Genomic DNA, 19,341 nt, shown 5'->3' with positions numbered 1-19,341 from the left:
GGCTCTGGGGCTGGGTTCGGTCACACGCTATGCCCTGGCGACCCTTCTTTAGCGACACACGCCTCTGACATTCACTCTTCCGTGCACCCCCTAACTCCCGCGCCACCGACTTAAAGGACTTCTGTCCGGAGAAAGATTTCGGTCACTTTGGATTCCTGAACGTGAACTAATTTTCCCACTGATTAAATGTCTACCACAGAGTGTGAGGGCAGAAGATTCACATCACGTTACTTTTTTGGATCCACAGATGAATCGCCGATGACCGGCTTGAATGTCGTTCCCGGTGCCATTTCCTGAAGCGCTGACACAGCTGCCTAGAGGGAGAAGGGGCCGCACATCTAGCAACAGTGGGAAGAGCTGAGGCTTCCACTGCTAAGGGGTCTTCACCAAACGAGTGGCAAAATTCTAGCCTCACACTGCACATAAACATGTGTGCTAATAAACACAGCGTCTCTCCAAAAAATACAGTTCTGTATGCTTCAGAGTGAAATTATGTTTCTTAGGTTACATAAGATTGCCTTCTGTCCAGTGCCACAAAACTTTAAGAATCATAAAATTTCAGTTTGATGACACAACTTTATTGTCAATAAAAAATAGGCTTCAATTTCTTGGAATTAGAAACATTTTATAGAATTTATACTATATATCAAAACAGCTAAGCTAGTGCCATTATTTCTGTTTCATACTTTTTTTTACTATCATTTGTAAGTGAAACCCATTCAGTCAGTACAACTAGGAACGATACGGGTTTATTTCTATGATGAAAAGAAATTCGAGGCCGGGCGCGGTGGCTCACGCCTGTAATCCTAGCACTCTGGGAGGCCAAGGCGGGTGGATCGTTCAAGGTCAGGAGTTCGAGACCAGCCTGAGCAAGAGCGAGACCCCGTCTCTACTAAAAATAGAAAGAAATTATATGGACAACTAAAAATATATATATAGAAAAATTAGCCGGGCGTAGTGGCGCATGCCTGTAGTCCCAGCTACTTGGGAGGCTGAGGCAGGAGGATCGCTTGAGCCCAGGAGCTTGAGGTTGCTGTGAGCTAGGCTGACGCCACAGCACTCACTCTAGCCTGGGCAACAAAGTGAGACTCTGTCTCAAAAAAAAAAAAAAAAGAAAAAGAAAAGAAATTTGATTAACTAGCTCAATTTAAATAAATACTTGTTGCAAAGACTCATGAGGCCACCTCCAAATGCTTAAGGTTGTTCACAGGACATTGCATGAGAGGGAATCGGGAGACCACCACAAAGGGACCACTGCCACTGCCCAGACCATGGGAAGTCCTGGATATTGACTACGGCCAGGATAGGATGAGTCGAGTAAGGCTCCAATACAAGTCTAAGGAGGTGCTCGCTGACTCCAGGGCCATGAAAGTGCTGGCCCTGAGAATGGGTCCTTCCCTACACCCCTCCAAATGCTAGGAACGGCTGAAAACAACAACAGGTGGCAGCAAAATCACCTGCATCTTTCTTCAGCGCCCCTCAGTCCCGAAGGTAGACTCTGAAACCTCTGGGAGCAGCACAAGATATTCTTGAACAGCCAAATTCTAAGTGTCTTACTTCATCTCAGCAGTTGCAGCCAAATACATTAAATTTTTTAATGCGAGTCCTAATTAAAACTCTCATATGAATCTGAACTAGCGTATTTTTGTGATTTGAAAATACATTGTGCACTTAAAACTTAAGTAAATGAAGAGGAAATGTACCCTTAGTACAAACTGTAGCAATAAGCTGTATTGTTACAATATTTATGTTTATTGAAACAGGAACCTACTGTGACAGATCATTTAATGGAAAAAATCTTAATAAATGATCATAAATAATACCATTTCTTTTCATGAAAATATTTTAAATTCCCCAACTTGCTACTACCAACATAGTAGCATTTAGACTATTTGGACCTTAAAACTTTTTCTAAAATGTTATTTCTGCTCAGGCTGGGATACCGGTGTGATAATATCTGCTATCCCTGTCTTTGGTTCCAATGGCAACAAAAAGATACCTACATTTCCAGGTAGTATTAAAAGGTTAAAGAAAAAATGGAAGCGGCAAAGTCAATTAAAACTCTAAAGATGTTTCTGAAATTTAGAAATACAATTAGAGATAGAAAGCAGAGAAAAACGGAGTGCAGAGAATGACAGGCGGAGAAAGGCTGACGAGCCAGGTCTTTCCACTTACGGGGAGCCTGAGTAACATCTTCGGAGAAGCGACAATGAGGGGCTTCCTGAAGTTCCGGACCATCTGTCTCCTGAGCAAGTGGAAATACTGCGCAGGAGTCGTGGGGTGAACCACGAACATGTTCACGGTGTCTCCGTCCACCCCCTCCTCTCTGCTGTCACACGTCTGGGAGGGAAACGGGAAGATCGTCTAGCTCAGTCACAATGACAACGGGCCAGCCAAAGGGAAACTCGAGTGTCCTCAAAGAGTAAAAGACATTTCTCTCCATCATAGAAAAATACCAGAAGGCAAATTCATGAACTGTGAAGGGTTAACCAAAGGGGTTCGCCATTGACCCATCTGTGTCACCTAACACAGCTGACTGCAAGAATGATCTGGAAAGGGACTCCTAAAAATACAGATTCTCATTCTCGTGGGGTTAAGATGGTGGGAGGAGGCACTGTCAGAATCTCACTCTCCTAATGAAATAAAAAAAAATTATAGTTTGTATGTGTATGTGTTTTAAGACAAAAACAAAATCGAAAGCAGCTAACAAACAAGGCTGAAAAATTGAGAGCAAGGAAACTAAATCTCAGTCCCACGGAGTCTAGCGGTTAGGATTTAAAAAAGAAAGAAGCAAAATCTCAGAAGGTCCCAGTCGAACAGAAAGCTGAGGCATGGCTCCTAATCCTCCTCCAGAAGCAACGGAGGGAAAATGAGTTGACAGAATCCTGACAATTCTTACTCATGCCCCCAACTCGGAGAGGAAGGGTGAACAGGGACCCCTGGTGAAAACCACAGGCAAAATCTCCTAGAGTAGAAGCCCCTACACACCTCAGGGCACCAACAGAAGCCCCTGGGAGTGACACACACCCTGACCGAGGGGAGTGGGCCCTTGGACGGGATTAATTACCGAATCTCACAAGAGAGAGAGCAGGATTTGGCAAGAAGACCCCTCAGCCCAGAAGTTCTCCCTCCCACTGCCAGCCTCAGGCTCCAAAAACTGCAGCCCATACCCAACTGCTGCTCCAACCCCTAATTCATCTCTGTATATCTTGAAATTTCATATATCAGACTTTTTTTTTTTTTTTTTGAGACAGGGTCTCACTCTGTCGCCCAGGCTGGAGTGCAGTGGTGTCATCATAGCTCACAGCAACCTCAAACTCCTGGGCTCAAGAGATGCTCCTGCCTTGGCTTCCCAAGTAGCTGGGACTACAGGCACGTTCCACCACACCTGCCTAATTTTTTTTATTTTTTGTAGAGATAGGGTCTCACTATGTTGCCCAGGCTGGTCTCAAATTCTTGGCCTCAAGCGATCCTCCCACCTAGGCCTCCCAAAGTGGTGGGATTACAGGCGTGAGCCACCTCACCCAGCCCCCATAATCTCATTTTTATAAATTAACTTTTGTGTCATATTTACCAATATAACTATCGATATATCTATTGTTCTATCTACCTACTAATCTATCATCTATTTATATATTTTATCTGCCTGTATGCCAAAATCATTAATGAAATGCATGTTGAAGTATTATACTTAGGGTGATGTGTACTGGTATCTCCATTTACTTTGAAATGGATCAAAAAATAGGATGGATTGCTGGATAAAGGAATGGTAGGTGAATAGATATGTGATAAAACAAATATAACAAAATATTAATAGTGGATTCTATGGGGTCAGTAAATGAACGTTCACTGCAAATTTTTTTGAACTTTTCTGTACATTTGAAAGTTTTCATGATAAACTATAAGGGAATAATATTAAGAGACATTTGTAATGATTCTTTCCAAATGATAACAATGGCTGTGTCTGGGAGGATATTTACAATGCTTTGATGACCACGAATCATTTAATAAAAATACTACCGTTACTTGAAAAATATAGTTTTTTAAAGTAAAATACAGGCCGGGTACGGTGGTTCACGCCTGTAATCCTAGCACTCTGGGAGGCTGAGGCGGGAGGATCACTTGAGCTCAGGAGTTCAAGACCATCCAGAGCAAGAGTGAGACCCCGTCTACTAAAAATAGAAAAAATAAGCCAGGCATGGTGGTGTGTGCCTATAGTGCCAGCTACTCACTCAGGAGGCTGAGGGAGGAGGATCACTTGAGCCTAAAAGTTTGAGGCTGCAGTGAGCTAGGCTGACGCAACAGAGCGAGACTCTGCCTCAGAAAAACAAAACAAAACAAAAATAAATAAAAAATAAAGTTCCCTCGGGGATTATGATGCGCAGCCTGGTATGAGAACCAAAGAGCCTGTCCACGCAGGAACCCAAAGCATCATGTTTCCGAGGAATGCTGACATTGCATCGAATCTGTCTCATTCAAGCCCTCCAACGCCTGACAGTTTAAGGTGGGCACGAAGCTATTGCCTGGGAAGCAGGACAGTGTTTCTCGGACTCTAGAAGGCATTCAACATACCTGCAAGAAACGCTCTATGCGACAAGACGAGTGGTCCGGTCCCGCCCCGTCGTAGCCGTGTGGGAGGAGAATGACGATGCCACTCTGTAGGAGCCACTTGGCCTCCCCTGGAAAAGCAGGATGTGGGGAGTGAGAACTCTGAGGCAGGAACAAAACAGTTGATGTGGGTCGGATGGTGAAACCAACGTCCGTCTGCTGCCGGCCCCCCAAAACCGTTTTCCCTACATGTACTTTCTAGCACTCTTACACCATACTTAGGGGGAAATATCCATTCGGCTGGGTGAAAACCTACAATGGCACATGTCCTGGGCTTCAGCAAGTGGAAGACAAACTCAAAGGTGAATGCCCGGCTTCCTGGCCAGCACGTGCCGCTCTGATTTCATGGCAGGCACAGCTCTGAGAAGAATGGGCAGCTCCCACCTTCCTCATAGCCCAGCCGACGAGACGGGCCACTGTCCTCGAACAGAGGGCAGTGGATGCTCTAGAACGTCTCTGGACATGTCAAAAGTCCAGTCTCCTCTGGGACTTCACTTCCTCACAACTAAAATGTTACAGAAAATCACAACTACAGGAAAGATTTGAGGCATATATATTCAAAACCTAATAGTGGGCACCTCCAGAAAATGGGATTGAGAGTCTGGGGAGAGACTTTGACTTTGACTTTATAGATTCCAAGTTTTTACAGGAAGCAGGTACTGCTTTGTAACACTTGAACGTGCCTGGATCAAGGGGGACAGGTTTTCAAGGCGCCCCACTGACTCTGGGCCATAGTCGCTGAGAGGCACCCACCCTCCTGCTCACAAGCACTGAGATGCTCTTCCCAGGAGCTCGTTACACTGACAGCTGCCAGCCTCGGTGGATAACAGGGTGACCCCCAACTGCCTGGAGGGGCCACGGCACACAGGAGCATCATAAGCAGCAGTGGCCCTTTTTCATTCCTGTGTCCCCGTGAGGCTGGGGCCGTGCGTCCATTACTCACCCACGTGCGAACACCAACCTCCAGAGATGAACGTGTCAAAGATGATCTGGGCGCCATTGAAGAAATCACCAAACTGAGCCTCCCAGAGGGGCAGCAGCTTTGGGCTTTCAATGCTCATTCCGTATTCAAATCCCAGCACGGCCTCTTCCGACAGGGGGCTGTTGCTGACCTAATCCCAAGGAAGAGGACCAAACGCTGTCATGCAAGGGGACATCTGACCCGAGCCAGCAAAGGCAGAGCATCAACATCTGTACAAAGCTCTCCAAGGGAGGAGGGGTGCTCCCTGGAGGTGGGTGGTGGGGTGAGTGAGTTCTTGCTCTGTTAGTTCCCATGAGAGCTGGTTGCTTAAAAAGAGTCCTTCCAGCACCTGCCCCCCCCCCCGCCCCCCGCTTCCTCTCTCGCCATGTGATCTGCACACCCTGGTTGCTTAAACTCCAGTCCAGTGAAGCTATTTGTAGTTCCCTGAGCATGTTGGGTTCTCTCACTTCACAGCTTTTACATGTACCCTGAGTCCACCGTCCACCTAGCATGTTCACCCCACATTTATCAGACTACACAACCCCTAACATCCTTCAAGTCCAAGCTCGGATTGGGCTTCTCCCAAGCACTCCCTGCCTTCCCCAGGCGGATATAGCTGCGCCTTCTCCTTTGTGCCTATTGTACTTTGTGTACACTTATTTTATAAATACCTTATTTTCTTGAATCTTTCAATGTTTTTATTCATTCAAAAAAGCATGCAAAAAGTAAGTTACAAATGTATATAATGTACAACATTATAGTGTACATTTTAAGTGGAGGGAAAGAAGACAAAGATAGAGACATAGAACAGTTTGGGGAAAGACACAGCCTCACTTATCATGGAGGCGGCCTCAGCCTCCGCCCCTCCCCCTCCTAAAAGCCATCACTGACAAGGGAAGGCTGGTCAGTGACACAGTTCAGTGCAGACAATGAAAGCAAACCGCTGCTCAGGAGGCTGCCGCTCCTCTCAACACCAGGATCAGGCAGGAGCTTCTCCCAGGGCCTTTGTATAAAGGACATGGTGTTAGATAAGTGGAATCTTGGACAGCGTCCTCATAACAGGCACAAGGCATTTAATCGGGGCTTTTAAAATAGCAGCATTCAAAACTGATAGTAAGTCTCAAATCGCAATTTCGTGAAAGCATCCTTTGAGGTAGGGGGAATAGTAAACATTTTCATAGATCTGGTTCATCCCTCTGACTGGATCCAGAGGAGGATGTTAGACTCACTGAAAGGAAAGATGAGCTCCATGTCCGTTAAATAACTTCCCTGGAATCTGACCTTTGTCAAGGGAATCTCCTATCGGGTCATCAGTGAACTCAAGATCATATTCTCCAGCAGATGGCCAGAGCAGGAAGATGATGTGCCTGTCAGCTTACCTTCAAGAGTAAGTTATTTTCATAAACATCATGTCCGAGGCTCTACAGTAACTGCTGAGAGACAGAAAGGAAAAGGCCCTGGCCCTGAAGACACTAAAGAGAGGAGCACAGAGACCGGCACCCGGGATGCACGGCTGTGCGTGCCTACGCATCAAGCCGCTCAGCTTCGGGAACAAGGGAACCTGAAGGAAGCAAGTGGGTTTTTTGTTTTTTGTTTTTTTTAAGTAGGCAAGAAATGTTGGCCTGTTATCCACATCTTTGACTAATTTTAACGAATCACAGCAATTTGCAGATTATCACGTCCACTTTGACCTGACAAAATGCGCATCCATTTGACATTTACACGGTTACACACAAGTCGCCAGAGTCAGAAAGCTCCAGGCTACTCTCGAGTCTGTTACTTCCATTCCAGATTTACAGACCTACATCGTCTGCCCGCTCAGCACCCTTTTATTTCAAAAAGTATCAAACCAAAAGTTGCCGACATCTGTTTCTAGTTGTTTTAAGAATCCTGGAGCCGTCACCATCAGCACCTGGGTTTTCCGATCGCTGCTGTAACATCCTACCTCTAGAAACCCCTTCTGATCAGGGTCCATGTGGTTCAGAGGAAGGTAGGTGTCATCGGTCTCCTGGCAAACCAGCATTGCATGCCTTTGGCTAAAAGTTCCACGGCCAACATCTTGGCCACTCAGACGGACATTAAAACCTTGAGCAAGCAAGAAAGAAAAAAAAAAATCCAGATTCCCATGAATAACCTAATAATAAGACATTATGACTCTGAATTCTTATACATCACATTAATCCTGAGAATTCTCCTTAGGATAACATAGTCTCCTTATTAAAATACACTGTCCTAGATTCAGAAGTCTATAGTCAAGGTGAGATAGTGTAAGACTGGAGAGTCATCACTTGCCCTACAATTTTTAGAGAAAAATCTCTCTCGGCCGGGCGCAGTGGCTCACGCCTGTAATCCTAGCACTCTGGGAGGCCGAGGTGGGCGGATCGTTTGAGCTCAGGAGTTCGAGACCAGCCTGAGCAAGAGCAAGACCCCATCTCTACTAAAAATAGAAAGAAATTATATGGACAGCTAAAAATATATAGAGAAAAAATTAGCGGGGCATGGTGGTGCATGCCTGTAGTCCCAGCTACTCGGGAGGCTGAGACAGAAGGATCACTTGAGCCCAGGAGTTTGAGGTTGCTGTGAGCTAGGCTGACGTCACGGCACTCACTTTAGCCTGGGCAACAGAGTGAGACTCTGTCTCAAAAGAAAAGAAAAGAAAAATCTCTCTCCAGTACATCCAGAACTGAGCCCTTTCCTTGCCAGGTATAAGTGTCCTATAGTCTATACCCTGATGAAGGTTGTCAACATGACTTGTACTGTGATTAAGTAATACTGTCAGGTAAGAAAAGCTAATTTAACATGTTCCAGAACCTCTCTAGCCAATGCAAACGCCAGGAGGTAGTTGTAATTCAAAAAACCGCAGAGGTCACAGGTAGCAAACATCATTTAAAGCATTCTCCGCCCGCTGCGCAGCTAGATAGAAAGTTCTCACCTTGAGCAAGTAAGGAGCCCAAGGCAAGAGCTTCGGCTGTGGCCCAGTCCAACTTTGTCCCCTCCATCATTTTCTCCACCCTAGACTGTAAAATTTAGGGGAAGGAAAAAAGAAACTTTGAGAGTCCCTATCACACTGAATTGAAAAAATTTAATGCAACAAACATAAGTATCAAAAACATAATGTTGAATAAAAATGAAGAGCACAGACAGCTACATTGGAGTATGATGGCAATTACAGACAGTTTTAAAACAGGCAAAACCAACACGCACTTCAGGTTAGTGGATACCTCCACGGAGGCTTGAGGAGACGGAATTAGGGAGTGTATGTGGGAACGGGATTTATAACATCCTATTTCTTAGGCTGGGTGATCAGTACGTAGCTTGTTGTATAATAGTCTCTATACCTATTGCAAAAACTTAAAAACAAACTTAGCATTTTAAAATAATGCCAAGGGGGCTGGGCAGGGTGGCTTATACCTGTAATCCTGGCACTCTGGGAGGCCGAGGCAGGAGGATTGTTTGAGCTAAGGAGTTCAAGACCAGCCTGAGCAAGAGCGAGCTACTCTAGAGGCTGAGGCAGAAAGATGTGTTGAGCCCAGGAGTTTGAGGCTCCAGTGAGCTATGATGACACCACTGCACTCTAGCCAGGGCAACAGAGTGAGACTCTATCATTCAATAAGTAAAATTAAAAAATAAATAAAAATAAAATGCAGAAGACCAAGTTCCTTCATCCAAGCTTAAGGAAGACAAAGACCTTTAACTCTTCGCTCTCCTGGTGTTAGCACTAAAAGTCTCATGTTCTAGAAAACCCCTAAGACCTAGGCAAGCCAGCATGGTTTGTCATCGTATATCCAACATAAAACAATATGTAAAACTTTAGCATGTTTAAGGGTCTACGCGGTTACTTTTGGGGTATGTGTGTTGCATTTTGTTTCTTTTATTTAAGCCGCCTGAAAGAATTAAAGTGTTTTCTGCTCACTGGTTGGAAAAATCCAAACAGACTTTCCTGTATTTCTGTATTTTTAATAACGTGCATGTATTCCGTGTACGTGTAATGTATTAAACATATATAAATACATGGAGGAGAAATAAAATTTGAGAAAATCTGATTGACTATTAATGGACTCTCAGTACCAAACAACACTAGGCTCAGTCCCTAGAACCTAATGAGACACAATAAATATGTGTCAAATAAATCAGCCAACCAAAAAGACCAGACCAACATGGGTTCCTTCGTCGAGCAAGGAGGAAACGCAGTAACAGGTGATGTCAGCGGTCCCCACCTGAACATACATCTTTAGGAGGTGACTGTGCACCTGGAGCTCCTCCGGCACCGCCACAGACTTTGCCCCAATAAACCGCAGGAGGTCGAGGGGCACACCGGTGTTCCAGGTGGTGACTCGCGCTTCCGGCTGAGCCAGGCCCCGCCAGTGGGCCTGCAGGTTGGTGGCAGGGGGGCTGTAGTGGGCCACGTTGGTTAAGTGGTCATTTAACTTGGCGTAGTAGGAGGATTTTATTTCAGACACCTCCTCCTGGGCCATGAGTCCGCTGGCAATAAGGTGCTCTGCGTATGTGTCTGGGATGCTCTTTCGGGCTCTGTCCAGGCAAGATGGGGAAAAAAAAAAAAATCAATCTGATCTGTAAAAATCCAAGAGACAGTCATTGTCAAAGAGATTATGGAGTGTCATCACCATAAAAAGGCATTCTGGAAATGTTTTGGAACTAGGTAGAGACGGTGGTTGCACAACATTGTGAATGTAATAAATGCTGCTGAATTGTGCATTTTAAAATAGTCGATTTTACATTATGTGACTGGTACCTCAATAAGTTAATAAAACAAAAGAAACATTTTTTGAAGTGATAGGCATTAAAAATGAATAAATAAAAATAACAATGGATTAAATAAATTAATAAAGGCACTCACGAGTAACAGCCTCTTCCAGGCAAGCAAGGGAAAACACATTTATATTTATAAGCAGTTGTCTACATCCAGGTGGAAATAGTTAGTAGCATTTTCCTATGAATTGGGAAATCGTGACAGTTATTTCCGAGACTGACCCACACTGTCTACCCAATCAGCACCTTCTTCATTTCAGAAAAGATGGAACCCAAGGTTGTTGGCATCAGGTTCAGGTTGCTCTAACCATCCTTGAACTACAACAGCCAGTACTTGGGTATTACAACAACACTAGTACCACTCTACATTCGCATAATACTTTAAACTGTAAAGCCTGTTCCCCTATATTATCATATTTAATCCTGACAAAAGTGAGAGGTGAGCAGGATAGATTTTTTTTTTTTAATGAGGCCCTGAGCCTCGTTTACTCATTCAGCTGCTAAATTCAGAGCTAAGCAGAAAACACAAATTACTTCTTCGTAGGGCAGCCTGTAAAATGTCCTGAAGGTTATTCCTCTGCTTTAGTTTATATCTCTGAGAAAATAAAGGGCGGCATCTATTTTACCTTCTAGTATCTAGAAAAGAAATTGCAAAGTAATGTGTTCCCACTCTGTCACATTAATCTTCTGAATCAGCACTGTCCAACAAAAATGAAATGTAATACACATGTGTAATTAAAACATTTTTGGCAGTCACATTAGAAAAGGTAAAAAGAACTGGGCATAGTGGCTCACGCCTGTAATCCTAGCACTCTGGGAGGCCGAGGCAGGCAGATCGCTTGAGGTCAGGAGTTTGAGATCAACCTGAGCAAGAACAAGACCCCATCTCTACTAAAAATAGAAAACTTAACCGGCTGTCATGGTGGTGCCTGTAGTCCCAGCTACTCAGGAGGCTGAGGCAGGAGGATCGCTTGAGCCCAGGAGTTTCAGGTTGCTGTGAGCTGTGATGATGCCACTGCACTCTACCAGGGGCAACAGAGTGAGACTCTGTCTCAAAAAATAAAAAAAAATAAAAGGAAACAGGTGGAATTAATTTCAATAATATATTTGATTATGTCAATACATCAAAAATATTGTCATTTCAATACCTACCTAATCAATATAAAAATTACTGGGATATCTCGTATGTGTGTTTATATTTTACACACTAAGTTTTGGAAATCCGGTGTGCTCATCACCCTTACAGCACATCCGTCAGGACCAGCCGCATTTCAAGTGCTCAACAGCCACTTATAGCTAGTGGCTTCCACACTGGACAGTGTAATTCTTTTTTTTTTTTTTTTTTTTTTTGAGACAGAGTCTCACTTTGTTGCCCAGGCTAGAGTGAGTGCCGTGGCGTCAGCCTAGCTCACAGCAACCTCAAACTCCTGGGCTCAAGCGATCCTCCTGCCTCAGCCTCCCGAGTAGCTGGGACTACAGGCATGCGCCACTATGCCTGGCTAATTTTTCTATATATATATTTTTAGTTGTCCATATAATTTCTTTCTATTTTTAGTAGAGACGGGGTCTCGCTCTTGCTCAGGCTGGTCTCGAACTCCTGACCTCGAGCGATCCACCCGCCTCGGCCTCCCAGAGTGCTAGGATTACAGGCGTGAGCCACCGCGCCCGGCCTGGACAGTGTAATTCTGAACATTTGTTAAAATCCCTTGTGTTACCTCTAGCACAGGCAAAAAGCAGGTTACATCTGTGGTTTGTGGAAGTGAATCACAGAGGTTCTATTTCTGATCCTGCCAACACCACACTAAAAAACTTTGGGCAAGGCTCTGCCCAAGTCCTCCTCTGCAGCCTTCCCATCTGCTGAGTTGTCAGGTTGCCCTTTCTCTGTGCAACGAGGAAATATGTAGAGTGTGAAGAATATGGGGTCCTCTCCTGGGACCCATGGGGTGACCATCCCAGTTTGCCCAGGGCTGTCCCAGTTTTAGCACTGAAAGTTTCACGTCCTAGGGAAACCGGGGAAGTTGGTCGTCCTACCTGGGAGTGTCCATTAAAATTAATAATCTGGGCACTCCGGGGTAGAGCGGGTATGTCAAAGTAAGGTTTGCAATTGTACCTGATGATTTTGTACATGAGCGGGTTGGTGAAGAAAGGCTCGTCCAGCTCATTGTGGCCCCACTGCCTGTAGCAGAACAAATCAACAATCACATCCTTCCGGAATCGGCGCTGGTATTCGAAAGCCAGTCGTGTTGCACGGACCACTTCCTCTGGGCTGTCTCCATTCACATGGATGATGGCACAGCCCACGAGCTTGCCTGAAGTAGGGAAGACCACGGTGAAGCAGGACAGTTAACCCAGAATGATACTGGCCCTCCCCAAGTCTTGCTGCCCAGTCCTCGCAGGGAGATCGGTGTGGTCGATAAGAACCCAAGCTTTGGAGTCCAGCCGGCAAGTTCCAGCTCTATGACTTACTGTGTGATTTGGGTAAGGTTATGATCTCCGTCTGCTTATCTATAAAACTGGAATAACTTTACTTCTTAGTGACGCTGTAGAGGTTAAATGAATTAATGCATATAAAGTGTTCATGCTTGGCCGGGCGCGGTGGCTCACGCCTGTAATCCTAGCACTCTGGGAGGCCGAGGTAGGCGGATCGTTTGAGCTCAGGAGTTCGAGACCAGCCTGAGCAAGAGCGAGACCCCATCTCTACTAAAAATAGAAAGAAATTATACGGACAGCTAAAAATATATATAGAAAAAATTAGCCGGGCATGGTGGTGCATGCCTGTAGTCCCAGCTACTCGGGAGGCTGAGACAGGAGGATCGCTTGAGCTCAGGAGTTTGAGGTTGCTGTGAGCTAGGCTGACGCCACGGCACTCACTCTAGCCTGGGCAACAGAGTGAGACTCTGTCTCCAAAAAAAAAAATAAAATAAAAAAATAAAGTGTTCATGCTTAACGGTGCCTGTACATAATAGTTAATATTTATTTTGTTACTGTTATTATTACTACTATCTTTCTTCCTGAGATAAAAGGGTCATTAAAGGACGTATCCTAGAAAAAGATAAATTTTCTCTAAAGTCCCTCCGCTTGCGCTATCGGCCGAGCTGACATATGTGCTGCAATATCACGTCTGCTCTGCTGCCCGCCGTCCTGCCTGCCACCCGGAAGGCCACTGCTGCAGGGATTTCCCTGCATGGATTGGGGGATACCGGACATGGGTGGGTAGAAGCCTCTGCAGGTATCAGAAGTTCACATATCAAATCTTTCTGCCCACGTGCACCAGTTATGCCTGTTACATTAAACATGAACGTGGCTGTGCCTTCTTGGTTTGATATCACTGGGCTTTCACCAGATGCACAGGAGGATGAACTTGGAATTAAACATGCAGCAGAAAGCATAAAGGCTTATCGAGATCAAGAGGTGAAGCATGGCATTCCTTCTCACAGAATTATTTTGGGAGGATTTTCTCAGGGAGGAACTTTATCTTTCTACATTGCTCTTGTCACTGAGCAGAAACTGGTGGGTGTCACTGCACTCGGTCACTGGCTTCCACTGCTGGCTTCGTGTCACGGTCCTATCAGCGGCGCTAACAGAGATATTTCTATTCTCCAGCGCCGTGGAGATCGTGACCCTTTAATTCCCCTGAGGTTTGATTCTCTAACTGCTGAAAAACTAAAAACGGTGGTAAATCCAACCAACGTAACCTTTAAAACCTACGAAGGCATGATGCACCTTCATTGATAAACTCCCACCTCCAACTGACTGGCGTCACTAAGAGGCCTTGGTAGAAATACCCCAGCATCACCGCAGTAAACCTTTTCCCCTGCCCAGTCTTCACACTTCTCACGTTTGCAGTGTTAAAATGTTTTGCAAAGACACAGACTAATATCTCCTCATGGGAAATTTATATGATCTTTTAAATTTCGATACCTGTGTTGTTATAATATGATCTGGAATATTAGTAGTATTAAAACAGGTAAAGCAGTTAGCTTCTTTGTTCTCAAATGTAATTTAGCAAGACAATAAAATACTGCAACCAGATTTTTTATTACATCACTTGAAAAATTACTAGTATGCTTAATGAAAATTTGTTCCGGTATATAAATGGGCAGTTAAGATATAAATGATTTCTGCATGCTGTGACTTAGCCTGTGGATGTATTCCAAAATTGCTTAGTCATCAGGCAGGGTCTGCACATAATGATTATAATACATAGTAAGAATGAGGTGGTGTTACATTAGCCCTAATGATAGGGGGTAATGCTTTTAAGTGTCAATAAAGAGTAATATTAATGGCTCTTTTACTTTGGGACCAGGCTGTTCTTTTCCCTGGTATTATTTCTATTTAATATTATTTTCTCCTCTCAAGAAAATAATATGTTCTTTCTTTCTTTATTGTCCTTCATAGCAGACCAAATACTGCCTCCCTGCCATACACACCTACTGTCAATACATGCTATAACGTCACATTCTGAATCACAGGCATAAGGTATTAGTATCTATCCTTTATAAAGAAACCAGACATTACTTTACACTTTCTGCACCACTTATGTCAAATAGCTATACTTTGGCCCAAATTTAAACCTATTTAGTTAATAGACAATTCAATCCACATAACTGGAATAATTCTGTGGTTTTATTTTTTCTGTAAACAACTGAAAGAATAATTAGATCACATTCTAGTATGTTGTGCATTATTTAAGACTGATCTTCAAAACTAATTTCTAAGATGATTTGGTCTCCTTGTAGCACAGAGTTTAAGTTTACTTATTTTGTACATATGTTTGAAACCAACTACTGTAGAAAATGAGCACTCTATTAAAAAATTTTGCTTTATTTTTATCGGCCATTGGACTTATTTGACATTTTCACTTTAGTCAATGGTATTTCTTCTAAATTTAGTTTTTTTATGAATATAAAAATAGTAATCATTTTATTTTAAATAGTCCAAATTTCTAGGTCACTGGTAAAAATTATTTCAAAATAAATTTGTAGGTAAATAAAGGTTAGTCAGAACCCTATACATATGATGTTATTACCATATAGTTTAATATGTAGCAAAAATGTGTGCTCCATATTTCTGAACTGTTAATTTTTCTGCTGTATTCTAATTGACCAAAACAATGTTAAGAATGCACCTTTGGCCGGGCGCGGTGGCTCACGCCTGTAATCCTAGCACTCTGGGAGGCCGAGGTGGGCGGATCGTTTGAGCTCAGGAGTTCGAGACCAGCCTGAGCAAGAGCGAGACCCCACCTCTACTAAAAATAGAAAGAAATTATATGGACAGCTAAAAATATATATAGAAAAAATTAGCCGGGCATGGTGGTGCATGCCTGTAGTCCCAGCTACTCGGGAGGCTGAGACAGGAGGATCCCTTGAGCTCAGGAGTTTGAGGTTGCTGTGAGCTAGGCTGACGCCACGGCACTCACTCTAGCCTGGGCAACAGAGTGAGACTCTGTCTCAAAAAAAAAAAAAAAAAAAAGAATGCATCTTTATAAATGGGTGCTACTTGATAATGGAAATAATTTAGTAATGCACTATATAGGATATTAATAATGAAGCCATATGTTTATTTCTGGATTTAAAAATTTTAAATAATCATTTACTAAAGTCATTTGGAGTAAGACCTTGAGTACCCCAAATTTGAACATCCTAAATGTAATTACTCTAGTGTTGTACTAATCGTGTTGATCTCTGACTTCTGCCAGATCGCTCATCTGGTTACTTAAGTAATTTGAGGTGGTTCACTCTCAGCTCCATCCTTGTCTACTTCCTGGATTTAAAGATCACATTGAAGAGGAATGTTAACTTGGTAACACTGTTGGTGACTATTGGCCACATCTGATCCAAAATTAAAAATATGGCTGGGTGCCGTGGCTCATGCCTGTAATCCTAGCACTTTGGGAGGCCAAGCTGGGAGGATTGCTTGAGGTCAGGAGTTCAAGACCAGCCTAAGCAAGAGCAAGACCCTGTCTCTACTAAAAATAGAAAAATTAGCTGGGCATGGTGGCGTGCACCTGTAGTCCCAGCTACTCGGGAGGCTGAGGCAGGAGGATCGCTTGAGCCCAGGAGTTTGAGGTGGCTGTGAGCTATGATGATGGAACTACACTTTAGCCTGGGCCACAGAGCAAGATACTGTCAAAAAAAAAAAAAGGGCATAAACAGTGAGGCTCATTGCTCGGCATGAACTAGAGGTTTCTCTAGGAATTCCCTGTTTGACCAAGCAGCATCAACTCCTCCCCGTGTGACATGCCAACCCCATGTGACATACCAACCCCGTGTGACATACCAATATCACTGCAGTACAAAGAAGACCTTCCTCTTTCTGCCGGGGTGGTGTAACCCAGCTGGTTATTGACGATCAAGTGGACACTCCCACCAATTCTGAAATGTGGGAGATTAGACAGCGTGAATGTTTCTGGAACAATCCCTTGACCGCAGAAAGAAGCATCTCCATGAACCTGAATCATGGGGGCAGAAAAGAGAACATAAGGGATTAAGAAATTCAGGTTTTCTTTCAGATCGGAATAAATCGTTTCCGACACTAACAGGAATATAAACCACCCTCGCACTCCTCCCCTGCCTTCCTAAAAACGTGCGGGTTACAGGATTTCCTGGAATGGTTAGGCTGATCGCAAAAGCAGCTTTCAAAGATGCTAAACAGGTCCTTCTCCTCTTGCATTCACCGTCAGTTAACCCACTCCTTCTGCACCACATCATCACCGATACTCATCACGTTAGCAAGCATTCTGGTAGCACCATAGAAGAACGGGCTGTTGGATGCAAAGAGAAAATCAGCTCTAGGACATCTTGGCAGAAAACAGCCTGTGAGACACAAAGAACAGGGCACAGCTTTGAACTCTTCTTTTCACCTCATCTCCTGAAAAGAGACTACGTGGCTCATGTCCCCTAATCCTCAGTGTCACTGTGAACATAAAGGAAAGTGACATGATGGCAAAGATGAGAAGGTATGGGAGAAAGGTATCTCATATATAAGTGGAAAGAGGGTTTGAGGAAAAGCAAAATATTATTACGAGACAATATCTCAAATCTGCTATCCTTCTAGGACATTTGAAGTCACTGTATTACAATACTATCACAAAACCTGGTAGACTAGGTGGTAGAGAAAGGAAAAATTTTTTTTGTTAGAGATGGGGTCTCACTATGTTGCCCAGGCTCGCCTCAAACTCCTGGGCTCAAGCAAGTGTCCCACCTCAGCCTCCCAAGTAGCTGAGATTATAGGCAAGAGACACTGCACCCAGAGGAAAATTGTTTTTACATTTAAAGCAAATAATAAAGGAACTGTGATCTTAGAAGATCTAGACCAGGTGCAATGGCTCATGTCTGTAATCCTAGCACCCTGGGAGGCTGAGGTGGGGAGGATCACTTGAGCTCAGGAGTTTGAGACCAGCCTGAGCAAGAGCGAGACCCCGTCTCTACTAAAAAAAAAAATATAGAAAACTTAGCCAGGCATCATGGCACGCACCTTGGGAGGCTAAGGCAGGAGGATAATTTGAGCCCAGGATTTTGAAGTTGCAGTGAGCTATGACGCCATTGTACTCTACCTGGGGTTATAGAGCGAGACTCTGTCTGGGAAAAAAAAAGATCTTGGAAGAAAGAATGAGCTCTACTGGCTTCATGCTGAAAAGCTATTATCATCAACAGCCAAAACACTGAACTAAATAAAATGATCTGACATGCCCTTCCTTAAGGTAACCACTGTGGCTCAGTGAACAAGAAGTAAAAGACCTAAATATGAATGAAGAAAGAACACTTGGAAGTAGATTTTTTTTAAATGCCACTGAAAATGTCCTGAAAGGTGTCATTTTTATATAAGTAGAATACTCTGGCTTAAGAAATGAAGCACTCCTTTACCTAAGGGAAATTTCCAGTCTACACCTTCCCAACCTACAGGTACAACTGACATTTTGGAGGACCGACACCTACGAATAGTGTACCTTGCATAATTTCCACAGCATTGTGCGTTATTTCCATTAATCCACCCAACAATCACGTAAGAGAGTCAGGTTAAGGAAAACACTACAGTTCTTTTCACAGATGAGGAAACCCAGGTTCAGAAAGAGTATACAGTTCACATGGCTTAGGCTAGACTTTCTACGATGCATCTATTTTTCCTACTAATTTCCCCATTCCTCCAAGTCTTTCACCTGGGTCAGGAAACTTACATCCACATGTTCTCATTAATCCTCAAAACATTGAGGAATCTCATATATCCCCATTTTACCTACAAGGCTCAGGGAACCTCTGTAACAGGACCAAACACGCCAAGCTAGAAGGCAGCAGAGCCAGGAATTGAACTTGGGTCTTCTGCATTCCAGAGCCCTGCAAAGTCCAGTGCTCAGCCTCCGCAGGGTCAGGGGGTTCCTGACAGCTGAATACTCCTCACCCTTTGGCGTCCTTGCTCTGAGATTTCTTGCAGGGCAATGATGTAAGGGAGATCAGTACGGCAAGAAAGAGAGATGTCTGCCTCTTCCGCAGTTTTTTCAAAAGTGCTATAGCAAAGGCAGCACTGTTTGTGGTCTGATAAGAACATAACATCTGTTTGCAACTTGCATCATTGTATAATAGTCTTAGGACTCTTGACACTAAAGCATGGGTGTATCATGTGCTACTTTGTTTTCCTTCTTGGGTCAAAAGAGACCACTGTGTTGGTAAAGCTTTGTGGGAGGAAAGGTCCTTAAACACAACGAATACTGGGGGAGGCGGAACGAGTCAGCCAGACGGAGCAGGGAGGTCTTGACACACGCAGAAGATGCAGCTGAGATGAACAGAAGACAGGCAGAAAACGTAGCGTCGGAAATCTCGCCCACTGTGATTTTATAGGCTCCGAATTTAGAGTCCCCACAAGAAATCCAAACTGTGTACTCGAGCAAGGCAAGACATGTCCAGACATAGCAGGACAGAATATTTTGGGGAAACAAAGTAGACAAAGGAGGGCAGTTTCTCATCATTTTAAAGAAAATGTCATTGTTACCTTTTAACCTCAGAAGT

At 44.0% G+C, this 19,341-nt stretch overlaps 2 protein-coding genes across 2 annotated transcripts in view; one reads left to right on the top strand and one right to left on the bottom strand.

The window, feature by feature from the left end:
- Positions 1–19,341, bottom strand: part of DHTKD1 (dehydrogenase E1 and transketolase domain containing 1) — a 36,939-nt gene that overhangs the window by 4,200 nt on the left and 13,398 nt on the right. Inside the window, exons 6-14 of the mRNA XM_069458893.1 lie at positions 16,619–16,790; positions 12,450–12,648; positions 9,787–10,099; positions 8,502–8,586; positions 7,515–7,654; positions 5,570–5,720; positions 4,573–4,679; positions 2,176–2,340; positions 232–314 (exon numbers count right to left, since the gene is read on the bottom strand). Coding sequence (XP_069314994.1) covers positions 232–314; positions 2,176–2,340; positions 4,573–4,679; positions 5,570–5,720; positions 7,515–7,654; positions 8,502–8,586; positions 9,787–10,099; positions 12,450–12,648; positions 16,619–16,790 — 1,415 coding nt within the window. The remainder of the gene's footprint in view (positions 1–231; positions 315–2,175; positions 2,341–4,572; positions 4,680–5,569; positions 5,721–7,514; positions 7,655–8,501; positions 8,587–9,786; positions 10,100–12,449; positions 12,649–16,618; positions 16,791–19,341) is intronic.
- Positions 13,431–14,072, top strand: LOC138375340 (acyl-protein thioesterase 1-like). Its single transcript, XM_069458840.1, has one exon. The coding sequence runs from the start codon at positions 13,442–13,444 to the stop codon at positions 14,069–14,071; it is 630 nt and encodes a 209-aa protein (XP_069314941.1). The 5' UTR covers positions 13,431–13,441; the 3' UTR covers position 14,072.

Source organism: Eulemur rufifrons, chromosome 25 (assembly GCF_041146395.1).
Source record: "Eulemur rufifrons isolate Redbay chromosome 25, OSU_ERuf_1, whole genome shotgun sequence".
NCBI lineage: Eukaryota > Metazoa > Chordata > Mammalia > Primates > Lemuridae > Eulemur > Eulemur rufifrons.
Note: the sequence above shows the minus strand (reverse complement) of the source record. Positions and strands in the feature narration are given on the sequence as shown.

Bases quoted from the DNA above. Each gene is read 5' to 3' on its own strand.
- LOC138375340 (XM_069458840.1), top strand. From the start codon at position 13,442: ATGTGCTGCAATATCACGTCTGCTCTGCTGCCCGCCGTCCTGCCTGCC.